The 19,111-nt window shown below is 44.7% G+C and overlaps 1 protein-coding gene across 1 annotated transcript; it reads right to left on the reverse strand.

The window, feature by feature from the left end:
- Positions 1-1,525: 1,525 nt before the first annotated feature.
- pygmb (phosphorylase, glycogen, muscle b) lies at positions 1,526-18,226 on the reverse strand. The gene is made up of 20 exons (XM_035629765.2): positions 17,850-18,226; positions 14,437-14,538; positions 12,756-12,834; positions 12,542-12,645; positions 11,160-11,291; positions 10,568-10,679; positions 10,330-10,412; positions 9,883-10,026; positions 9,298-9,390; positions 8,909-9,055; positions 7,667-7,830; positions 7,375-7,489; positions 6,255-6,356; positions 5,907-6,054; positions 5,721-5,779; positions 5,064-5,205; positions 4,691-4,898; positions 3,674-3,808; positions 3,159-3,225; positions 1,526-2,795 (listed from the first exon to the last, which is right to left on the reverse strand). Exons 1-20 carry the CDS (start codon positions 18,090-18,092, stop codon positions 2,646-2,648), a joined length of 2,529 nt encoding a protein of 842 aa, XP_035485658.1. The 5' UTR covers positions 18,093-18,226; the 3' UTR covers positions 1,526-2,645.
- Between the last annotated feature and the right edge of the window lie 885 nt (positions 18,227-19,111).

The following is a 19,111-nucleotide window of genomic DNA, read 5'->3' on the forward strand; positions in this document are numbered from 1 at the left end:
GGAAACTGAGACCACAGAGGGGGGACCAAGACTTAAATATGATGGATAGGAGGGGATAGGAGGGGACAGGTTGTGACGGACAGCTGTCAGTCATGTGGGTGGGGCAAGGGGACCAGGTTTGAGGCCAAGTGCAGGGCCTCGAGTGAGACTGATCTTGACCACAATACATGCATGGATAAAGAAATAAAGGGTATTTATATACAATATATATGGTAATAATTAATTATATTAATTAACCCAAATACACATATATAACTGTGTACATACCCTCTTCATCTGTTCACATTTGATTCCTGTTATATTTCTTGTATATATTCATAAACTTCTGCAGTCATGCTTTTTTTTTTTAAACAAAGTACTACTCAGATCAAACATTGTGTAAACTTTCAAATTGCTGAGAAATGAATTCATGCTTGTTTTTTGTCTCCTCTTCATGTGAGGGCTGGATTCCTTACGGGGCAAGATATCAAGGTATATGTGTATCAAGATATGAAATAGATATGATGCAAAAAAAGGAAGTGCTTATCCGAACTAGAATGTCACCTAGTACAGTGCATACGTACCTGCACCAGGGCCCGAATGCTCCAGGTTTGTAGTGAGTGATATGTATCACCAGAGCACCTTATCAACTGAGATAATACCTGTTCCATCAATGCCTCATCCTGAGGGAATCTTGAGGTTTGAAATCATCTCAGGTGATACTGTGACCCCAGTTCAATCAAATCAGTGGTGGGCTAAACAGCGCCATCTGCTGGAATAATTGCATGTTTCCACCTCTGTAGGCCACATCGCAATGGTCACTTTGAGAATTGCTATTGGTGGAAAACGGGGTCTTGTTGGTATATCTTGTTATTCAATTCAATTCAATTCTATTTGTATAGCGCCAAATCATGCCATGTCTATGAAGAGGAGATTAATTGCATCCAGTATGGAAAGGCCGTTCCCAAACGAAGCCCTCTCAGCAAACTCTGCACTCTTGGAGGTTTGATGTTTGATTGCCATAAATGACAATTTTTTTATGGTGTAATCTGCAACAGTTTCCATTTATATAGGAAAATAAAACTTTTCATGACCACTCTTTTATAACTGATTCAGATGTTGAAATTGGGGGGAGAGGATCAGAATTTCATTTGACGTTAACTGAACAGTGATTTAAATTGAAGGCAATTGAAGTATGACATGTGCCTAATTATGAACCATGTTATTCCCTGGGAAATCAGTGGGAAACAAAAAACATTAAATGCCCCATCTCAAAACATTAAAGAAAATCCTTTTTTAAAGTCCTGGATCCACCCCCAAATGAATTTTGTTTTTCCTTTGCCCATGTCCTATCTTTGCACCAAGTTTCTGTGAAAATGTGTTCTGCAGTTTTTGTATAATCCCCCAAAAAACCAACCAACCAATGGACCGGGGCAAAAACAGGACCTTACCAGACTACTAGGATCAAATTGGTCGAGTTCTCACGTTAAGAAAAATATATATTTCTGCGCTTTGTGCAAATGTAAAAGTGAGACGTATGAGCGGCTTATGTAGTCATATCATTTATTGACTAACAAAAGAAGGGCACTGGCTGACAGTGACAATGTTAGGTTCAGTGAAGTGGACAGCGCTTTCTGCAGCACCACAGTGTCAGAGTCACACAGAGCAGCTGAAGCGGGACAGAATGCCGTTACAGTACATCAATGAAGCCGCTATCCACAGTGTCATAGACTCATCTTCTGGTAAACACACAGCTGCACTACAAAACACACGCATATAGTTTTTCAAAGGTTAATTCAATCATTTCGACTTTAGGCAGAGAAGGCGTTTTCATTCTAACACAGGGCACTTTTAGGAACAGAGTACAGCAGAAGGAGACAGACACAAACATGCTGAGGAGATCACAGGTAAACTGATGGGTCAATGGCATCTGATGGGCTCCTCTGACCATTACTGATTATTCACACACAAACAGATACATTCAACAAATACCATAACACTAACAGAGCAGTTGGAGTCTTTTAATATGGAATATTGTGATGCACATGAACCACAGTTGTATCCTTTCTCCCTTTCACGGAAGACTCAGGTTTGTTTTGGAATCAAAACTGTTTCAGAGGTTAATTAGCGGTATTTTGCTGGGTTATGGAAGCCATTAGGGCTCAAAGGTAGAACTGTGGTTAGAATATCACTGTTGGGGGAAAACCAATGTAGGGAAGTCCTAGTCTGGCTAAAAATAAAATCCCTGCTGCAGTATAGCAGTTAAAACCTTTTGACCCCATTCCTGATTTAAGTTTTGACCTTGAATTACCAAACATCAGTGGTGAGGAATTTTTTGGGGGGGGAAAAAGGGGGGACTACTGGACTATGACCAAACAAGGAAGTATATCTTCAATGGTTTCACATGTTCAGATACAACGTTTTCACCCAACAGTGAGTAGATGCATTGCTGGTGCACAGAGGGGAAAAAAATACATATTTTGAATGAGCATATCAATACATTACTACAAGATGAAACAGAAGTTATAGAGGGTGAGTGTGTGGGGATCGGTGACGTAAAGAAAATAATGCCACAGTACACAGTGAACAAGCTACAGGGTTCATCCGTCCTGGATGGACCGCAGGGCAGGCTACAGTGAAGGTGGAGGAGGCGGATGCTGTGGGCTTTAGCGAGGATCGTCAGGAGCTGGGATCTTCTCCAGACTGGGCTCCATGCCCCAGATCTCCCTGGCATACTGGGAAATGGTGCGATCGCTGGAGAATTTGCCAGAGCCGGCAATGTTATGGATCACCATCTTGGTCCACTCTTTAGGGTTCTGTTGAAATAGGGCAGTCACGTTGAAAAACAACAAGATGAGATTCCTCAGTATAGTATAGTGTAGAAAATGCTGTAGTATAGTTAGAACAGTATAGTGTAGTAAGGTAGTGTACAGTACAGTAAAGTATAGTACAGTGTAGAACATACTTTAGTATAATACAGTACAGTACAATACAGGATGGTATAGCATAGTATAGATAATACTATAGTATAGTAAAGTACAGTACAATTTCAATTTTAATAGTTCTCACTACACAGACTACACAAAATGATTGACAGGTCTTTCAGAGAATCATCCCACTGAACTGGGAGATCAGTTGTGATTTTAAGTCTCCCGACTTCTTCTTGATGAATCACTGACCTTGTAGAGAGCACTGACTTTCTCTTGGCATTTGATGTATTCTTCATAGTCTGCAAACACCTTGAACCTGAAGCACAGATGGACAGAGGAGATGATGCACTCCAATAAAAATGACTTAAAAAAAAGTATATACAAAGTTGTTTCGAAAGTTTAAAATGTTGCAACTTGATTAAGATTATTATAATATGATTATGTGTAAGTAGAAAGGGTGCCACCACATTTCATTCACATTCCCTACTAACAAAGCTTCTGGTTTGGATCTTACTCCAGACAAATTCCTGAGGGATAGTGCCAGTGTAGTTTTTTTAATTGTGTTATTCACGTGTTCAACTTGTCAATACAACAGGGCACATCCCCATATGTGAACTGAAATAGATAAACTGGAGTAGGCACATTCACATTAACTCGTGGATGAAAGAGATACCCTGATGACACTGCACGACTGGGGAGATAAAAGTGTGTCCGCATGCACAAAGTGCTGATTCCTTCAGCAGCAGCATGAATGTGGCCCCAACCTGTCATGGTGCATCAGCATGTCGACGAGGTCTTTGAAGAGGTCGGGCTGGCTGGGGCTGAAGAAGCCGGCCGATATCTGGTCCATCGCCTGCTTCAGCTCTGGGATGCGCTTGTAGTACGACACGGCATCATAGCTGGGTACAAAATATTTGTAAGACACTGGGGTAGATATTAGGTCGCTCAGTAGATGCGCGAGTCCCATTCACTCTTCCCACTTGGCGCAGTCAGGAGAAAATGGGTCGGGTGAAAATGGGTTGAGCGCTACCCGACAAACCCGACACTTTGTCGTTGTATGGCAGGCTCAGGTCAGGTAGGACCCTACCGAGTTATGTCTCATAGTGTCGGTATAGCTGACCTTCGCACAAGTTAGCAGGTGAGAGGGTGCGGTTGAAATGTCCTTCCTATCTACTATCCCCATCTGCTTTTTAGGGAAAAGCTGACAGCGGTGCTCAGGGAATCCGACACGACTTTCACTACACCGCGTCATCACGCGGCGTGTTGTTGACGCGCGTCTGCCGTGGTGAAACTACAAATTTTGCCACCGTGTGACATCAGATGTAAATTATTCATATGTAACGGAAACCGACATGATGACGTGCGTCTCTCCTGGATCACATTCGTACTCTTCTCCTTCTTCTTCTTCTTTGAATTGAATCGTTTACGTCCGTGCGCGGCGCGTCACGTTGAATGTCGCTGCCGCAATGAATTGTGGGGGCGTCCGTATCTCCTTTCCTTACTTTTCCCACAGTTTTGTGTTCATAGAGTAATCGAATGAGAAGTTAAATTCACAATACAGCAAATCCTTGTCATCAAATTCAGGCTAGATATTACTGTATAACTGACATTACATCGTCAGTTCACTGACTTCACGACTCCTACTAAGCCGGTGATACACTCTTTTCATCACCATCCTGTCATTGTCATTGTCATTCACTCGTGTTCCATCCATCTCACTCCTCCATTATATTCAAGGTGTGTTTTAATATCAGTCCCATTTCTCTCATTAGGAGACTCACCCCTTCTTGTCCAGAGCCTCGACATCGGGCACCCTCATGCCGAAGATGAAGAGGTTCTCCTCTCCTGCCTCTTCTGCCATCTCCACGTTGGCCCCGTCCATGGTGCCAATGGTGAGGGCCCCATTCAGCATGAACTTCATGTTCCCAGTGCCAGAGGCCTCCGTGCCTGCCGTGGATATCTGCTCCGACAAGTCAGCCGCAGGGACGACTGCACGGAGAGGACAGTTGGAAAGACCCAGAATGACGACGCATTTTATCACATTGGCGCATCACCATTAACATGACACAGCTTCCAGCTTTTAGCATGCAGACACTCAAATGACTGAGATAATTCAATGTAAAACAACTAAATCGAATCAACAGTATCCATTACCTTTCTCAGCCAGAGTGACCCGATAGTTCTCCAGGAAAAGGACCTTGAGGCGATCTCCCACCACTGTGTCATTGTTCACAATGTCTCCAATTGAAGTGATCAGCTTGATGATCATCTTGGCAGTGTGGTAACCTGGAGCCGCCTGGAAACACAGAGGACCATCGAGTAACTATGTACGGCCTACTAATGAAAAATGCTTTTTTGATTGTGACAAAGAAATAACATTTAAATCTGTGCGGAATCACAATCTTTTCCATTGTATTGTTGACAAAAAATGATTTATTTTACGCAGCCTGAGCTGTGACAGTGGTGATCATGATGAAATGGGAACTTTATTTTAGGGAAATGGTTTTGGTTAAATATGCCCCCTGATAATTCTGAAACCAGCTGGTTGTGACCTCTGGTTAAAGTGCAGGTTAGCTGATTCAGCTGATAAGAAGAGGTGTGCAATGTTGGTGACTGTACAGGCAGGACGGTGCTGAACATGGCAACCCCACAGCAAGGTTTTTCGATTTGCCAAAAAATAGTTCCAGCACTTACGCTCCCCCCCAAAAATGTTCTTTTTATGTTCACATTTAACAAACACTACAACATTTGGTGAGACGGATCATCAGTGTTCCTTTATCATGCAACTCTTCCACATAGAATGCTGCTCACCTTTCCTCCAATCATGATTGTCCTGGGGGTCCAGGACTTGTTAGGCTCCTTCTTGATGCCTTTTAAATAAAATTAAAATAAAAAATCATTTTTGTAAATAAACAAATAAAATGAGTTGACCTGAGGCCAAACTCTGAAACCATATGTGATTTCTGAAAAGCTGTCGGTGAAAGAAAGAACACCCACGGTTGTACAGTGTTATGATGTGGAGGCAGTTGAGCAGCTGCCTTTTGTACTCGTGAATCCTCTTCACGTGGACATCGAACATGGAGTTGGGGTTGATCTTCACCTTGTAGTGCTCCTCAAGGTGGGCGGCAAACTTCATCTTGTTCTCCTAAAAGTTGAGATAAAGCAGAGCAATTCAAATCACAGATCAACAGAGCGAGAATTACCGCCTCGTGGTCGTCCGCTTACGGCAACCAGACAAGTAGCTGTTTGCATCCATGTCTGTAATATACTGTGTATCGTGAAGGCTTTTGTGAAGGAATTTGTCTTATAGATCTGTCTCCATAGTCTTCTGCGTTATGCTCTCACTTGTTTGACTTTGGCAACATCCCGAATGAAAGTGTCATCATCCACAAAGTCCAGAAGTTGCTTCAGCTGGTCCAGGTCGCGCATGTAGTCGTCACCAATCCTCTGGAAGAGAAACGCGACAGTGAAGCTGCACGTCCGGTGCATGTGCACAGACGGGAAGAAGCATCCAGGCATATTTGTGTTTTGTAATGCAAAAAGCTTTCATTTTTCATTTCATCATGTTGGCTCCCAATAGTCGAACTTCCCGGATAATTTAACAACAATGTATGTTTATGTTTTGCCCCTAAGTTGCTCTTTGTATCTGCAAAATGAAGTATGGCAGGTGGCTGTAAAAACTACAACACCCATGAATCACTCACATTTGCAGTGAATAAAAAGCCTTTAAGAGTGGCGGATTAAAGGCGTGGCAAAACAACTGATCCAAAATCCAAAACTTCCAAATGGTTTATCGTGTTTCAGGCAAGTGCAAAAATTTGCTTCTGCTCAATGTTAGTGACAAATAACAATATTTTTAAAGGTGCATTCATTGAGTTTTTTGGGGGGGACACTTAGGGGCAGAGGAACAAGCTCTAAACACAACACTGACATACCATCACCTTATAAAGTTGTCATGGCTAACAGAGGCCTTTTTACACAGTGGACACACCATTTGTTCCATTGTTGGTCTAAAAACATTCACTGGTGCATCTTTAGGCCCTGTATCTGGATGTCAAAATGTTTTTTAATGTGCATTCATTACCTCTATGGTGTGGGTCATAGAATCGGGCCGGAGAAGAGGCAAAAATAAGTATTATCACCCAGGTTCCATGTTTCCATCACTGCACATCGGAACCAGAGCTGATAAATACCAAAAACTACTGCAGCAGTTTGACCTCCTAATAAAGTCAAATGTACCTTTTCACACTGAAGACAGGTTAGTGGGTATTTATGGGTTTTTGTCCAGTGTGAAAGGGGCCACAGTTGTCTCACACTGCAGCACAGTCTCATTGTCCTCCAAGCTTTGGACGTGTTCCAAGTGCCATGAAAACGACCTGTATTTCCAGGACTCTGGCTGCCCTTAGTAACCACTCTCCCCTCAGAACCTCTTTATTTCAGTCTGCATGAACAAGAACAAACAAACCTCAGCGATGACCTCAGCCAGGCCAGGGTTGCACATGACCAGCCAGCGCCTGGGAGTGATGCCGTTGGTCTTGTTCTGAAACTTCTGAGGGTCGACTTCATAGAAATCCTTGAACCTGGCGTTAGAGAGAAGCCACAGTCACAGACTTATTCAGGAGATTGTGTCACGGGAAGGCCATACAACATGAAATGTGAGTGATGTTAACATGTCAACACTATGACACTTCAGAATACCAACGTCTCACTCAAAATCTCCAATTCAAAACAGAAATACAGAGTTGAGGGTCTCCTACACAGTGTCTTTGATGATTTCAGAGTGGATGCGAGCCACTCCGTTGACAGCATGAGATCCCACAATGCACAAGTGAGCCATGTTGATTTTCTTGCCGTCGCCCTCCTCGATCAGTGACATCCGGCGCATACGGTCGAGGTCACCAGGGTAAAGCTTAGCGATGCGCTGGAGTGAGGGAAAGAAAAGAGAAATCTGGTTAGAATTGGCAATTTTGATGTCGACAGATGAGGACAATTCGGGACAAACGATAAATGAAGGTTATGAAGTCATCCAGTCTCGGCATAGGACCTGCAGTTTCACGCGAGATTCTCTGTATGAAAGATATTTCCCACTGGCAATAGCCCACTCAGACTTAAATTTCATATTTCTTGGATTACATCAGAGATTTGTGGAGATCAGCGATTTATGGCACTGTAGCGGTTGAGAAAACTACAGAAGAAGAAGAAGAAGAAGATGAAGAAGAAGAAGAAGAAGGGACCATTGTTGTGGGTTAAACTCCACAGAGAGTGTCCGCAGACGCGACGTCAACTGTAAACAGCACTTGGCCTGAGCGGGACGGTGTAGGTGCCACATAAGCTGTTTTCAGACATGAACTCAGGACAATGTCAGCAGAGTTGCGTCCGGAGCTTGGCGCTCACATTTGACGAACGCAGCAGGACATTGTCCAAGTCAGACGCGCTCACGGCAGCAGAATAATCTCCGGGACATTCTGTGGCATCTGGGTAGGGTAGCAGGACGCAGGACCTGAGCGATTATTTTGCTTCGGAAAGCAGAGTTTTTGTTTACAGTCATCAACACGCCCACTTGCCCATTGATCCTCTGACTGAGTTTTTCCGGCTGTATTGTGACACAGGCTCACTGACATTCTCTGGAGATTTGACTAGGGGGCTGGCAGGAAAAGTTCCAAAGAATGTTTGGAGCAACATCTGCGGACATTTGCGTTCACACACACACACACAGCCCCTCTGGAGAAGTTCAGGACAATGGCAAGAGTTCAGTGCATGTCTGAAAGCAGCTCCACTGTATTTCTTTTATATTACCACTATATGGTTGATGCATATTGGTAACTTTCAAAAGGGATGACACCACTACAGGATCTCGGTATTGGTTGCGTAGAGATTACACAACCTGGTCTGAAACTGCACAAACAAGCATGCTCCTCAAAATCTTTGGAGCGCTCCATTACTGCTGGACAGTACAGAGTTTAAAATCCTCACAAAACTAAGCAAAGAAACATGCAAACCTCCAGGTGCCTCCTGTTGATCTCGTAGATGATCTCCAAGTGCCGAGGCAGGAGGTTTTGGAAGAGGTCGACGGGCCAGCGCTCCAGAGCTTCAGGCAGGACGGTGTGGTTGGTGTAGGCACAGGTAAGAACTACAATGTCCCAGGCCTGCAGAGAGAGAGAGAGAGAGGACAGAGCCACAGACAGGTTAGAGACATCTGACAATATCACACGGACACACCAGGCACAAAAAAAAATATATATAACCTGCTTACTTTCTTACCTCCACCAGTATCTATGTACAGCAGGCATGATTGTCACACTGTGACTTTTAGAAAGTCATAAAAGTGTGTAAATTGTCCGTTTCTCACAAGCTCTTTGTTTTAAGAATAGTAGGATCTGTATCATACCTTCTCCCAGGTGAGCTTCTCCACGTCTACCAGGATCCTCATCAGCTCAGGGATGGCTAAAGCAGGGTGAGTGTCATTCAGCTGGATGGCCACCTGAAGACCAAGTGTGCACAGAAAAGCATAAGTGGACCGCAATAACTGTATGTAGCACTTCACATCACAGGTCACATTCAGCAGCGCCTCTAAATATAGCACTTCTCCATCACTCATCACCTGGAGGAGCCAAAGGTCTGCACGTGTCTACCCTGGCAGACATTCCTGTCTTAATAACTATGGTTAATCATCTAAATCGATACTTTCATTCATCAGGGCTTTCATTCAAATAATGAAATATCTGTAGATAGGCTGTTATGAGCCATTCTACCTCCACCTTATGATGACAGGACTGAGAAAGTGCAGCCATCTTGTGCAACTGTAGTTAATTGTGTGTAATTAGATTCAGTGTTGAAAAAGGAGATGAAAGATAAAGTTTGTTTCAGAAGAGTTAGAACAGGAAATTGGGTGGAATGGTCCATATTCTGTGATTTGTAACACATCTTATCATACAGTGATTCAAATGATACGACGGGATGTAGGATCTCTGACCTTTTCTGGCAGTGTAGAAAGGTCCAACCGCACAAACTCTGTGGAGCCAAACTTGGAGGCTTTGAATCGACGGATGATGTCCTGAAGAGTTGCAGCGACAACAAAGTACTCCTGTTTGAGACGCAACTCCTTCCCTTCAAAGAACTGAAGAAAAAAGACAATTCAGAAAGCTGATGGAACCACCATGGAATTTTAAAAACAATAAAAGTGCATACAATATGTGCATACAATAAATGCACCATTTCTTACATGCTCACTTTGACCTCCAAAGATCATTTGGTTTGTTTACAACCTCTGTGTATGTTTCCTGTCCTGTCTTGCATTTAACATGGGACCGAGTATAGTAGATACTGATAGAAACATTGCCCCAAACTATAAAGAATAAGTCAAATGTAGAGAGATGTGCGGCAGACAGAAGAGAAATCGTTGTTTGGGGAGTCCACTCACATTGTCGTTGGGGTAGAGAACCCTGGAGATGTTCTCTGCTAGATTTCGATCCAGCACAGCTTGGATGTAGCCCCCAACGTTAACTGCGGGAAAACAGCAGTTTGAGCAACTCACGCTCACCTATTCCATTCCGTTTCTTCATGTTTTATATTTTTCTTTTTACTGGAAAATGTTATGTCCATTTGTATTTTAGAAGCAGACAATTTCTAAAATTGTTAGTTCACACGATGACACTGACAGTCTTTGAGGTTGAAGTCACAGGGGGCCTTAGCAGACCACAGTCTCATGGTGTTGACTATGTTGTTCCTGTAGCCGGGGACTGGAGTGTCATAGGGAAGAGCCAGCACCACCTGGGTTAAAAAGAAAAGACACGTAGACATAAATTAGACTCAAACAGTAACCTGTCCCTCACAGTACATATCTTGGTCATAAATCTTTAAAAAGCCCCAGTGTTTAATTTTTGTACTTTTCTGGCAGCAACTGGTGGTAAAGCCGCTACCGCAACAACTAATGCAGACTGTATTTTTGTATAACCAGGGGTTAGAGTGGCCTGGAGCAACCAGGATCAGTTTTCTGGTGCTGCGCCCGAAGGTTAAAAAGAAATAACGTGAAATAAGTAAAGCTGTTCTAACTTTAAAAGTATTCTATTCATGTTGGAAACTATTGCTCATTTAAGAAGCTATTTAAGAATACACAGTTTTCATGGTAATTAAACACTGATTAAAACAATTTATATCACTGACTCCCAAAAATGCCTCTATGTAAATATGCGGTCAAACAGCATCATATGTGAGATGAGACCTCCGCGGTCCTGTAGCGCTCCCACTAACCTGCGTGTCGACCCACTTCACGCCTTCGGCTGTGTGCTCCACTCTCCCGTAGAAGTGGACTGGGCGCATGTACTCGGGGCGAGCCTTCTCCCAGGGGTTACCGTAACGCAGCCAGTCGTCGGCTTCTTCTACCTGTGGGAGACACGCCGCACTCTTTTACGTCAGAGCGATTCCTCCTCCATTGTGATGTTCACACTGACCATATCTACATATTAAAATCCATCCATCCATCCATCCATCCACCGTCTACCGCTTTATCCATTTAAGGGTCGCGAGCGGGCTGGAGCCAATCCCAGCTAACATTGGGCGAGAGGCGGGGTCGACCCTGGACAGGTCGCCAGCCTATCGCAGGGCCACATTCAGAGACGGACAACAGTTCACTCTCACAGTCACACCTACAGTCAATGTAGAGTCTTCAATTGACATATCCCCATTCTGCATGTCTCTGGACTGTGGGAGGAAGCCAGAGAACCCGGAGAGAACCCACGCATACATGGGGAGACATATTCAAATAATATAGTTAAATCCCGTTTACCACAGCGCCCTTAGGTTTATTACTAATGAAAAAAATTTGCACCCACCATTGTTCCCTCTATCACAGTGTTGGTTGGACGTCACTAGAATCAAGAAGAAGTATTAACATCATGTGAATTTTTCTAGTTCCTTGTCAAGGTTTTAGCAAAACTCTAAATCTTTGCAAGAAGCTTCGGAGGCCACCGTCGACAGTATTAATCTTAAATGACTAGAAATGTATCCTTGGGGACAGAGAGGAGGAAGGTTCACGGTGCATTTGGATGTGATCTGGGACACAGAGGGACTGCATACTCCAGCTGACGCCCTTTGACTTTCTGTATAGTCAGACTGGATTAAAACAACATTTGGTCTTTGGACGTGTTTATTTGCATATAGAGCGGGGGAGTGAGATCTAATCACAAGACTCATGTGACAAATGTTAATACCAGGTGTGAACAGGGTCATGTTGTCCAGGCTTCTTCCCTCAGATGTATCCTGTCTGGCTTGAAGGAGAGGAAACTAATACAGAGGGGGCAGGAACCTTGACTCGGTCTCTTCCATTTTGTGGTTGCCACAGCAGCAGTCTGGTTTGGATGGCCCCGTTATTTAGAGTTCGGTTTGGCTGCCTGTTCTGGATGGCTCCACTGTTTCTGTGAGTTTGGTTTAAAGCTTAGAGAGAAGCAACCAGATCCTACGAACCCTTCTGGGTGAGTGACTTCTCATTTAATCTTATGTTAATCTTTGTAAATGTTGGTTATGGTTACTTTCTCTTCACCTTTTGGGGGTTGTAACAAAGGACCCAGTCTGGTATTTGAAATGTGTATCGCCAACTTGGGTGCTTTCAAGACACACCGGCAGGTACCACATACCTGCCAGCCGCCGACTATTTTCTGATTGAAGATGCCGAACTCGTAGCGGATGCCGTACCCGTAAGCGGCCAGACCCAGAGAGGCCATGGAGTCCAGGAAGCAAGCTGTGGAAACGACGACAGACAGGGGGGAGGAGGTGGTGGGTGAGAAAAGGCTTTCCCCTGCACTAAACATCACCCTGTCGGCAGCCAATCGGCAGAAGGCAGGAACTCACCAGCCAGACGACCCAGTCCACCATTGCCTAGACCGGCGTCCTCCTCAATGTCCTGCAGCTCCTCCATGTCCAGGCCCAGCTGAGGAACGCAAGAGACACTGGCATGAGTATTGCAGCTTTCCTCTGGCGTCCATCTTGAAACACATTCCTTCCCTCTTAAAATCACAGAGCAGCGCGAGGCAGCTTGACCTTTTTGACCTTTAACTATGGTAGATATCAGGCCAGGACTCATCTTTTCTTTATGTCCCAGGAACAGGCTAAAGTCTGGATGTACAGTAGAGTCTGTGATGCCCCCCTCTGGTTTCTTTTTTACTGTCTGGATTTGTGTTGTTGTGAGAGACTGTGGTGTCTTGTGGGTAGAGTATGATCCATCATACCGGTATTGACGCCCTTTAGAAGGGACACTCAAGGATTTGACAGATAGAGCTCGGTCTGTTACTCTGCCAGTGGAAACTGTTGTATAATGTGTCTACTGTGACCCAGCGGAGCTTTTGAACTCTAAAAATAACCTGTGGTGATGTCATTCGGGTCAAATTTACTGCATTATAAACCAACTCGTGGAGCCTGAAAGACACGTAGTGACTAGGTAACTTACATTACTAGCATTTACTGAAGTACTTTACTGAAGCACAATTTATTATCTACGTATCTATACTTCTTTGCAACTCAACCCTAACCCTAACCCTACTTTGCCGAATCTAATTATCTAAACAGAATATAATCAATAAATACATTATTGTGTATTATTAGATTAAGATGCTGAACAGAGAACATTAGTTCAAAATGGCTTCACTTTAACCAGCTGCAACATTAAAGTGATACACATTCATGTATCCATCTGTTATAATCCAATGCTATTAATGTACAGCATATTATTATTATGCATAATGAGTACTTTTACTTGGGGTACTTTGGGTATACAGTACTTTGATGCCAATACTGATGTTATAATTCTACTTTTACTTCTGAGTGCTTCGCCACCACTACAAACGTTTCCCATGTTGGCGGTTGAGAAAATACTAATGGTTGCATTACAAGAAATGTGGCATCCAGTGTTCCTGGTGCTTGACACATGGAATCTGTCTCTTGTAAAAACCCATCATTTTACCAAACTCCCCACCTCGCCAATTTACCACCAAGATTCCGGACGGCAAAACCAGTTATTGTGGAGTAGGAGTGGTGCTTTTAAACCATCCAACGAGTCTACACCAGAGCTGGCACGTCTTTCTCCACTAACTGGTAGAACAGGTGCTGATTAATACAGGAATACAAGCTCCATCGTGCTGCTTTGCTGTAAAATAATCATTTCAGTTTCGCAAGATAAACATATGTACATTTTCTTCACATTATCCGTTCATGATGGTTTCAAAATCCCAGAATGAGCAGTGAAGGAAAAGTAAGTTTTGTCGTCTCATACTCGGAACAATCTGCAGTTATAACCTCTGTTTTATGGGACATGTTGAATGTTCTCGTGATGTTCTGGGCAACACAATTTGTCCTTTTGGTATGTTTTTATTTATTTGTTGCTGGTTTGGCACCCTTACTTCAGGGGAAGTGAAATCTTTAATACTACAGCACACAATAGGATATTTAAGACAATAGTCTTCTTTAAGTGTTGTGGGATTAATCTGGGAGAGGCTCATTGTTCCTGTGTCCTTTCCCCCGTGATCCTTTACCTCACCTGGTATGTGGCTTCATCACAGGCATTCTCCAAGGCCAGATTGACCATGGTGTTCTGCAGAGTCCGGCCCATGTAAAACTCAAGGGAAAGGTAGTAGACACGCTGGAGGAAAAAACAGAAGGAAACAATCTATCATATATTCTTTTCGGGTCTTTGTGTCATTGCATGTCCAAAAGTTTAAAATGAACAAAGCAATGCACTAAAAGCTCACCACACATTCTCAGGAGGACACTAATAATAACACATACGCATGGGCTCCATTTGGTGTCCGTAATGGCCCCTGTGTCATTATCTCTGCTCCACAACAGCAGCTGCTCTCACAGACAGCACTGCTACGGCGAGAGCTCTCACACAAAAGCCAATTGAAATCCACAGGACCACACAGGAACCTCCCTGGGGCACAGCAAGAGTAACACGTTCAATCCGCCAAGGCCCAATAACCCCACACGTGATTGTCTAGTTCTAATAGTAGAAACAAGAAAGGGAGTGGTCTGATAACCTGAAATGATTTATTTGTCATAAAATATAGCTAAAGAAAGTGAACAAAGATTCCTGAATCTTACGATACGCGATAGATAGTGAGAAAAAGCGGCAACGTTCTACTAAGTAGTCGTCGCGGGATGAAAGCATCTATACGGGGTCTGAACATCCTCTATTCAGGCCACTGAATTAATTCTGCTTCCATATCGATCGGGCTGACAAGGAAAGGACAAGCCATTGTTCGTCAGCTAGTTCAGCTTCAGGAAAAGGGAGGAGATCGGGAGAATCTCTGGGTTTTGTTAAAAAAGTCAGTTACCAAAAAACTAAACGGTTCATCAAACTCTGAGTTTCCCCTCTTCTCAGGGTTCACAAACCCAGAGAGCTTTCTGGAATACACCCCTGAAGTGGCGATGGCGAACCAAGCAGAAGGACCGACAGAGTTGAGGATCACTGAACATCCCAGGAGAACGTTTCCAGTATCATGAACAGTGAAGCCTAACAACCTCCATCACCCCGACATGGTGCAGCAGACTGTGCAGAGCCAAGTGCAGCATTACAACACTGGCTATGACTTATTTATTACACAGCCTCTACCTCCTGTTCCACAAAGGCAGGGGGGCTGGAAGGAAAAAAACGGAATAATTCTGATTTGGTATCGAGATTATTATTATTTTTGATTTATATAGCGCCTTCTAAGGTACCCAGGGCCGGTTTACAAAGTTTGGATATTAAAACAATCAAAAATGTCAAAAAAACATTCCAAGGAGAGAAAATATTAGTGGAGAAGCTGGGGATGTTGACACTAGTTGGTCAAAGGCCTTTGTGATCAGGTGGTTTTTAGACATTTTTTAAATGTGTCCAGGGATGGGGCATTGCCGATCTCCACCACAAAGAGCTTCGCAGGTTGGCCGCTGCCACACCGAGTGCCCCGTCCCCATAAGTTCTCAGGCCGGTACGGGAGATGGAGAACAGACCTGCGCATCAGTAAACCGTATAGGTCCCCAGGTGGGGTATGACAGTGGAGGAGGTCTGACAGGTAATCAGGGGGGCAAGGCCACGGAGAGATTTATAGGTGAGGAGGGGGGTTTTGTATATGATGCGGTAGCAGGACTTGACCAGAAGGCAGTGAAGATGGATGGGGGGGGACATCTACATTTAGATCTGAGGGAAAGATGTCAGTAAACGGGATCAGAAACTATGGTCATGTGATGAGCATGATGAGAAAGAGAACGTGTGACTGGGAATGTCAAGATCTGTGGGAAGTATAAGTGCAGGATGTGATCAGACTAGTCCACCAACAGTTACATGACTGCCCCCCCATCCCCCGATATGTTTACAGTACATGTCACTAACCCTGTTTGTGTTTTCTATCTCTCCTAGTGTATCTCTGACCCCAGAGCTGCAGGACCCAAACCCGTCATTATTATTATTGCTATTATTAATATTAATATCATCACTATATAATGACAACAACATAATTGTATTTTTTAATTATAAGTATCAGTCTGGTAGAGATTACAGCGGCGGTTGTACAACTGTCCTCTCTCTCTCTTCTCTCCTACTGTCTCTCCTCCCACCCTCTTTCTGCCCACCTCTCCTCTCTTCCTCCTCTCTCTCCTCACCCCAACCGGTCGAGACAGATGACCGCCCACAACTGAGTCTGGTTCTGTCAGAGATTTCTTCCTGTTAAAAGGGAGTTTTTTCTCTCCACCGTCGCCAAGTGCTTTGCTCATTGTGGGATTTGTTGGGTTTTCCCTGTAATATTGTAATATTGACCTCACTATGTAAAGTGCCTTGAGACAATGTATGTTGTGATATGGCGCTATACAAATAAAATTGAATTGAATTGAATTGACAACTCCTCGTTACCAAGACGAGAGACATCCGAGAGTCCAGTGGTGTCAAAGACACGGACACTGGTCTACAGACAAGTGGACACCGAGAGAAAAGGTACAGGCCTGAATCCAATGATGAGTGAGGGAGTCCGGTGGCCCTGTTAAGCTGTTTGGGAGGGGGTCCCTCCCGGCATCCATCCACCTGTACCTGCTGCTGCTTCTCTGACATCAGGTGAGAGGCCCTGAGGTTGTCGGCGTACCACAGGGCTGATGTGTGGAGACAAACAACCATTTCACACACACACACACACACACACGTATGGCCAATTTAGAGTCTCTCATGAAGTTAACCTGCACGTGATTGGACACCCACACAAGACACGGGGAGAGGATGCAGGCCCTGCATGGTCGGCCTGCACGTTTGGAGCGACAGTGCTATAACCACTGCACCACTGCAAATCAACACAAAGTTGGAAAGACTGATCCCCCCTCATCAAGGACGAAACATGTCTATCCTGATCCTGATGAGCAGGATGACAGTGGCCACGCACACAGGGCACAAACTGAATGGTTGGATGAGCATTGAAAATGATCACTGTCACCACATCTGACTTTCATTTGATGCGTCCATCTCTTGATCTGCCTTCTGCTTACAGTGTGAGGCCATTTTGTGATGCGCAGAGTGAGGAGGAGGAGGAGGAGGAGGAGGGAGGGAGAGGGACAGGGCACGACGCGCAGTTATGTAATACACATTTCAACAACCAGTTGAGGCCCCCTGATGCCAGCAGTGAAGGGAGAGACCCCCTCCCTCCCTCCCTCTGTGATCGGGTCACATTTGAAGCGGATCGGAACCAAGGTCACTGAGGCGGAGGCAGGGACGTTATGTAACAGTGGGGATGAGAGGCAGGACCGGACGGGGCTTCCTCTAAAAACTCAAGACAAGGCAGCCGAAGAATTTCTATTTAAGGATGTGAAGAGTGGAGCAGCACGTCAGTTGTGTTACTGCAGCACAGAGCCCGCCCCGGCCCCTCCGGCCCCCCCGGCCCCTCCCCTCTCAGCTGTGTGTGCGTGCAGGGCTGCTGCGGCATCCCGTCTTACTTTGGGGTCCTTCTCATAGTAGTGCTGCTGCGTCCGGATCCAGCGGCCCACCAGGTGGTCGCGGACGGTGTTGGCCAGCGCGAAGTAGTAGTCCCGCTTGGTGGCCACATTGCGGTCCTTCACCAGGGTGAAGTGGAGGTGTCGGTTGAAGTTCGTCTTCAGGTCGGCGACGTTCTCCACGCCGGCCAGCCCGCGCACCGAGATCTGCTTCCTCTTGTCCTGGTCCGTCAGCGGCTTGGCCATGGTTGCCGACGTCTCTTCCGCGTGTACACTGGTCGTGCCGTTAGATTTCCGCCGGCTGCAGGTTGCACACTTCTCTCCCCACTCCCTCACTGTGCGCAAGCAGCCGGTGAGTCGCGACGGACCAGCCCACTTTATATATGTCACGTACTCCACTGTCAAGTCGGATCGAGTGGAATGCGCTTTTCCGACTTGCGCTTTCAAAATAAAACCCCCCACACATTTGCGTCGGCGAATTGGCAGCCCGCAAGTGCGTCACAGGCCTCACTGTGACTAGTTTGCCATCGTTAACGGCAAGATAAATACAAAGCAAGTATTGGCGTCCAGGCTTTAGCTCGCATAAGCGATGCGCCGTATATCTTAATCTAGATCATAAAAATGACATGAAGATTGGTCGTCGTCGGCTTTATTTTTTAAACCAGAATCGCACTACTTCCGGTCTTGATCTGTCTAACTCATCGTAGCTCCGCATTCATGTCACTTGCACAAATAAATGATGTACAAATGTCCATTATTACAATCCTGTTCAGTTGCCTCACTGTTCATCCTCTCTTTAAGATTTAGGGTTAGGAGCCGCAGCAGCAGAAGTTTATGATAGCTTTAGATTTACAGAGATACGTATGTCGTGTTCACACCGTGTTTCCTTACTCTGGCCCGACTCACTTGTTGAGTTTTTTTTAACCTGTTGCGATTTCCGTTAGTTCGGTCTATTTTCTAAGCTTTCTAAAGTCATAGACTATATAGAATGCGTCATTACAAATCACGTGACAATATTAACCGTTTGCTCTCCAGACGCCATGGGGGGCGTCTGGATTGTGCATGTGAATTGTGTTTCAAATGTGACAAGTAAAAATAAAACGGTCACGAAAGAGATGCACTTATTAACATGCAGGTTTGTTCTTGACCTTGTTGGCAGTAGTTTGACAAGGGACACATACGGGGTCATCTCTTACGAACAGAACTCTCAAGGACATGTCAAAGTCTTCATCAGCAGGGACCAGTTCAAAAAACAGCTGCTGAAA

The sequence above is a fragment of the Scophthalmus maximus genome, chromosome 1 (assembly GCF_022379125.1).
Source record: "Scophthalmus maximus strain ysfricsl-2021 chromosome 1, ASM2237912v1, whole genome shotgun sequence".
NCBI classification, from domain to species: Eukaryota; Metazoa; Chordata; class Actinopteri; order Pleuronectiformes; family Scophthalmidae; genus Scophthalmus; species Scophthalmus maximus.